General features: G+C 40.7%; 2 protein-coding genes across 2 annotated transcripts; both read right to left on the bottom strand.

Moving 5' to 3' along the window:
- Window positions 1-210: 210 nt before the first annotated feature.
- On the bottom strand, window positions 211-1,763 carry LOC111238743 (leucine-rich alpha-2-glycoprotein-like). The gene is made up of 2 exons (XM_022768413.1): window positions 1,454-1,763; window positions 211-1,341 (listed from the first exon to the last, which is right to left on the bottom strand). Exon 2 carries the CDS (start codon window positions 1,330-1,332, stop codon window positions 316-318), a length of 1,017 nt encoding a protein of 338 aa, XP_022624134.1. The 5' UTR covers window positions 1,333-1,341; window positions 1,454-1,763; the 3' UTR covers window positions 211-315.
- Window positions 1,764-2,184: 421 nt separating this feature from the next.
- LOC111238750 (leucine-rich alpha-2-glycoprotein-like) lies at window positions 2,185-3,627 on the bottom strand. The gene is made up of 2 exons (XM_022768425.1): window positions 3,524-3,627; window positions 2,185-3,332 (listed from the first exon to the last, which is right to left on the bottom strand). The coding sequence occupies exon 2, from the start codon at window positions 3,328-3,330 to the stop codon at window positions 2,332-2,334; it is 999 nt and encodes a 332-aa protein (XP_022624146.1). The 5' UTR covers window positions 3,331-3,332; window positions 3,524-3,627; the 3' UTR covers window positions 2,185-2,331.
- Window positions 3,628-4,950: the final 1,323 nt, after the last annotated feature.

Raw genomic sequence — 4,950 nt, 5'->3', positions numbered from 1 at the left:
ATTATACTTTACAGTCATTCAAAGAGGATTCAAATCTAATTTGTCAATACTTTGAATTCTATTCTTTTACCTTTCAGATCTATATAATCATAATACACCATTATTCACATTTGCTTTCACACATTTTGGCTGGAATCTGTTTGCGTTTTGAAAATATACTGAGTATCTTACGCCACCCAGTGGGCTGGACAATATCCAAACAATGACAGATCAAGGAGAGATCATAAAGAAGTTTTATTTCAGGATATGATGCAATGGTAACTTCATGAAATTTAAAATGATGAATGATATGGAACAAAATCCATTTTGTTTTTACTAATTTGTAATCTTGTCTGATTTTACAAGACCCAGCTCGCTGTCAGTTAAAGAGACCACTTGACGTTGTTTGAGAGCTTCAGGCCCTGCACAAGTCACTTCCTCCAGAAAGATGACATTTTCACGATGGACAGCGAGCCACTTCTTTAGAAACTCCATCCTCTCATCACACACCCAGGGGTTTCCTGTTAAGATCATCCGTAAAGAAGACTCCCTCTCCTCCAAAAAGCCTGAGGGGAGATACTGCAGCTGATTCTGATTCAGCAGCAGAAGTTCAAGGTGTTGGAGACCCTGGAGGAGGGTTGCTGGCAGGTCTCGGAGCTGATTCTCCTGCAGAAATAGCTGGGAAAGTTTCAGGTTGTGGGTGAAAGTTGTAGGTTTCAGGGAGATTAATTTGTTCCCAGCGAGGTTCAGCGTCTCCAGGCGGTGCAGGGTCTCCAGGGCATCAGGTTGTAGCTCTTGCAGATTGTTATGACTCAAGTCTAGGTTCTCGAGATGGGGCAGCTTCTGAAGCAGAGCAGATGGGATGCCAGTTAAACGGTTCCCAGACAAGTCCAGCCAGGTCAGGCTGCTGTTGACAGAAAACCACTCAGCATCCACTTTTTCAATCCGATTTTTCTTCAGCACCAGACTATGGAGGGAGGCATGGCTGAAGACGTTTGGAGGCAGAAGAACCAGCTGATTGCCCGTGAGATCCAATATGTTTAAGTGAGGAACACCCTTCAGTAGATCTGAAGGTAGGCTTGTCAGGTTGTTGTGATACAGCTGGAGGCTGTTCAAAAGAGGCACAACACTCAAATGACTGGCTGTAACATTGCTGAGACGGGTGGATTGGATGGAGAGTCGACTGGTATCGGGAGATAAACCATCTATGGGGAAATGTGTAAGGGAGCTTTGGCTGCACACCACCTCTGCACCCGAAAAGCAGGAGCACAGATTCGGGCAGGAGAGGGCGCCTCTTTTTTGGTAACGGCATTCAGCCAGTGCAGTGAATGCCAGGAGCAGCCACAAGTTCATCTTTAAACACTGCAGAGAGACAATATATACATATATAATGGGATATAAGTACAAATGATCAAGTATTTACAGGTAAACCTATCGGATTTTGAAAGTCATGATCATAAATGCATAATCCTACCTGAAGGGCAAAGTAGAACTCCCTCTGTTTTGCTCCTGGACTTGGTTTTATGCAGCGTCAAGTACGTTTGTTCCCAGCAATGAGTCAGGACAAAATGTTGCAAGAGGTAAATAAAACCAAGCATACAAAGCAAATCATCAGCTGTTGAGTGTTGACTTTTATCCCCCTGTATCTAAAAGTAAAGATGTTACCACACATAAATCAATATTTTTTTTTTCATTCTCTAAAGAATATTCCACGCAACAGTTTTAAGTGCAATATGCAACTAATTAAATTAGTTCACTTTCATAATCAGTCTTTTTTTTGGATTTCTTTTTTCTTTCTTTTTTTTTTTTTTTTTTTTAAGAGCACACAGTCTGTTCAACATCTCTGTCCAAAAATCCATGGATCAGCACTTCTAAAGCTCACGCTAACACGGTACATCTTATTTATTTTATTTGTATTAAAACTGAAAACTAAAAATGGAAAGTTGTACTTTAGAGGCTTGAGAGGGGCTGCTAGGTAGAACCAGGTTGACTGCTACCCCCTGCTTCCAGTCTTTATTCAATCTAAGATAAGCTAATTGTTTCCTCCTTCCTCGTCCTCCTGGCTTCACATTCAGTGCACAGAGTGGTGTCAATCTTCTCATCAACTCTTGGCAATAAAGCGACAAAGCATATTTCCCACACTGTCAAACTATTCCTTTCACAACACATTTTGTCTGCAATTAAAGTGCAAGGAAAGACAAACTCTTAAATGCTTAACTCACATCATATTTAATTATACACTCATGTTACACTAATAAAATATTTCATTGATTGAAATGTTAGAAAGCTGTGACAGGCTGAATTGGGTAAATTACCATATCAGATAATAACCAATGTGAGGATAAAAAAATGTTAAGACTGAAGGTTTAGTTCACTGTCAGTCAGTGACATTACTGTGCGACTTGATAGAGACTCAGGACTCGCACATATGATGGTCTCTGGCAGGAAAATCTTCTTCTTGTTCTTCTGAATCCACCTCCAGAGGTACTCCACCTTCCCATCACACAGCCAGGGGTTGGCAGACAGGTCCAGACCCTCCTCGTCCAGGGAGCTCAGCTGGTCCAGCGAACCTGGAGGGATGTGGCTCAGCTGGTTGTCGTCCAGGCTCAGGATCCTGACCTGACTGAGCTCCTGGAACAGGTTTTCGGGGATTTTGCTGAGCTTGTTCCGAGATAAGAACAGATGGGTGAGATTGCGGGTGCTCTGAAGCATAGATGCATCCAGGTTGTCTAGCTTGTTGTCCTGCAGGTTTAGCCTCTCAAGTTTGGCCAGCGGGTGTAGAGAATTTGCAGAGATCGTCTCCAGACGGTTGTTGGAGAGGTCAAGGTTCTCGAGGTGCGGCATCTTCTGGAGCAAAGCAGTTGGGAACTTTCTTAGCTGATTTCCAGATAAGTCCAACCATGTGAGGCTGCTGTTATCAAGAAGCCAATCTGCATCTGTTTTCTCAATCAGATTATTCTTCAGCACCAAGCTGCGGAGCAGGGCGTGGCTGAAGACATCTGCAGGCAGCTCAGTCAGTTTGTTTCCTGTGAGATCCAAAGTGTCGAGATTTTGAACGCCTCTGAGAAGATTGGAGGAAAGGTGCTGCAGGTGGTTGCTGTACAGGTGGAGCCCTTGTAGTAGGGGTGTGGCCTTCAGATGCTCCTCAGTGATGGAGGTGATGTTTGTGAACTGGATTGTCAGCATGGTGGTGTTCTTCGGGAGACCCTCGGAGGGGTACTCTGTCAGGGGAACCTCGTTACAGACCACCTCAGCTCTTCTGGAGTAGCATTTGCAAAGATCCGGGCAAGACAGAGCACCATGGCAGAAAAAAGCCAACCAGAGGAAACCAAGGGCACACCGGGCATTCATTGCTAGGACAACAAGAAAGTTAGGACACAGAGAATTAAGTATGAGGTGGATGAGACCTCAGAAAACTTAAATATCTCACAGAGGTATTGCACCACTGTAACACATCTAACCGCAAAAAAAACGAGTACAAGTGACATCATTTCCAGGTCATGCACATGGTGTTCAGTAACATGAGTAACAAAACGGAACTTACTTTTTGTTCTCTGGTTGAATGAGTTTCAGCCAGATTGCTTCTTACATCAGGTTCAGCAGTGCTCACTTGCAAATTACTGAGTCATTTGGGGCACCGAATCCCTCAATCTAATCATTACTTATTGAGTAAACAAGGACTGGTCACTATGCAGTCATTTGTCAAGGACAGGCAGTTGCAACAGACTGAGTGACTCTAACCTGCAGGGAAAGTACAAGACCTGGAAAAGTGTTTTTTTTGGTGCTTTGAATAAAATATCTAAACTTGAAAGCTTTGCTTTAATCTGAGCATATAAGAACAGTTGTCTGCTGGCTTGCCACTGAGATGTTATTGACATTATTTTGTACTTTGAATTTTTCTACTATATGAAAGGTGGGGTGAAAGCGAGGGAGAGAGCTTGTGGGAAAGAAGCAGAAATGCATGATCATCAATTTAAAATAAAGTGAATTTGATTTATTTTGCTGGAAATTAGATTCATCATCAGAAAAGCCAACTACTTTCAAGACACAAAATGTTTGCTCAGCAGAAAGAAATTATTCACTGTGCATGAGATGTACAGTAGAGTTGCATGGCTCAGTGAATATAGCAGTAAGCCCTCTGTATTTCCATAGTATGGATTGTACCAAAGTAGAAATGTATTGATTCCACAAGCAGTGATAGGAGAAGTATTCAGATCCTCTACTTATGTAAATGTTAAAATATTCCATTATAAGTCCTGCATTCAAAAATGTTACGTATTACAAGTAAAACTAATCATTATATATAAAATCTATCAATTATAATTTATGAATTATATTATTACGGTATTACTGTATTGTTGAGGCTGATTTTATAAAACATGTTTAATAAAATCTTAATTAGCAAACCACAGTTGCAATACTTCCCTCTGACATGTAGTTATTTAAGTAAATGTACTTAATTACATTCAACCAATGGAAACAACTGTACAGTGTCTGACAGAGCAAATAAATTAACTAAAGTCAAAATGTCAAGATGATTTTATCAATAATGGTTCAATCTTTTTTCATCACAGCCTCATTAAGACAAGTTAAGATCTTTGACAGTTTGCTCATGTTATTAGGCTGCTGTGACTTTTTTGTGTTTTATTTTTTAAACATAACTAAACTAGAAAGAGAAAGAAAATCCAGCCTCATTAAGGATACACAGAGGAGCACAAGTAGTTAAACAACAAATTCAGGACAAAGTTTAAACAACAACAATCATCAGTACACTGTGTTCTTGAAAGAACATCTATTAGCACATCAAGTGTAGTACTATGTGGGGTTACAGACACATGCGTTTCAATTTTTACCCATATTAGGTAAATGAAACAGGATGAGAAAGTATTCAGATCCTTTACTTAAGTAAAAGAAACAATACTGCAATATAGAAATGCTCCATTACAAACAGGAACGTAGTGCTGTTAGTTT

This window comes from Seriola dumerili, unplaced genomic scaffold (genome assembly GCF_002260705.1).
Source record: "Seriola dumerili isolate Sdu_G_001 unplaced genomic scaffold, Sdu_1.0 BDQW01000025.1, whole genome shotgun sequence".
Classification (NCBI taxonomy): Eukaryota; Metazoa; Chordata; class Actinopteri; order Carangiformes; family Carangidae; genus Seriola; species Seriola dumerili.
This window is presented reverse-complemented; position numbering and strand designations above follow the sequence as displayed.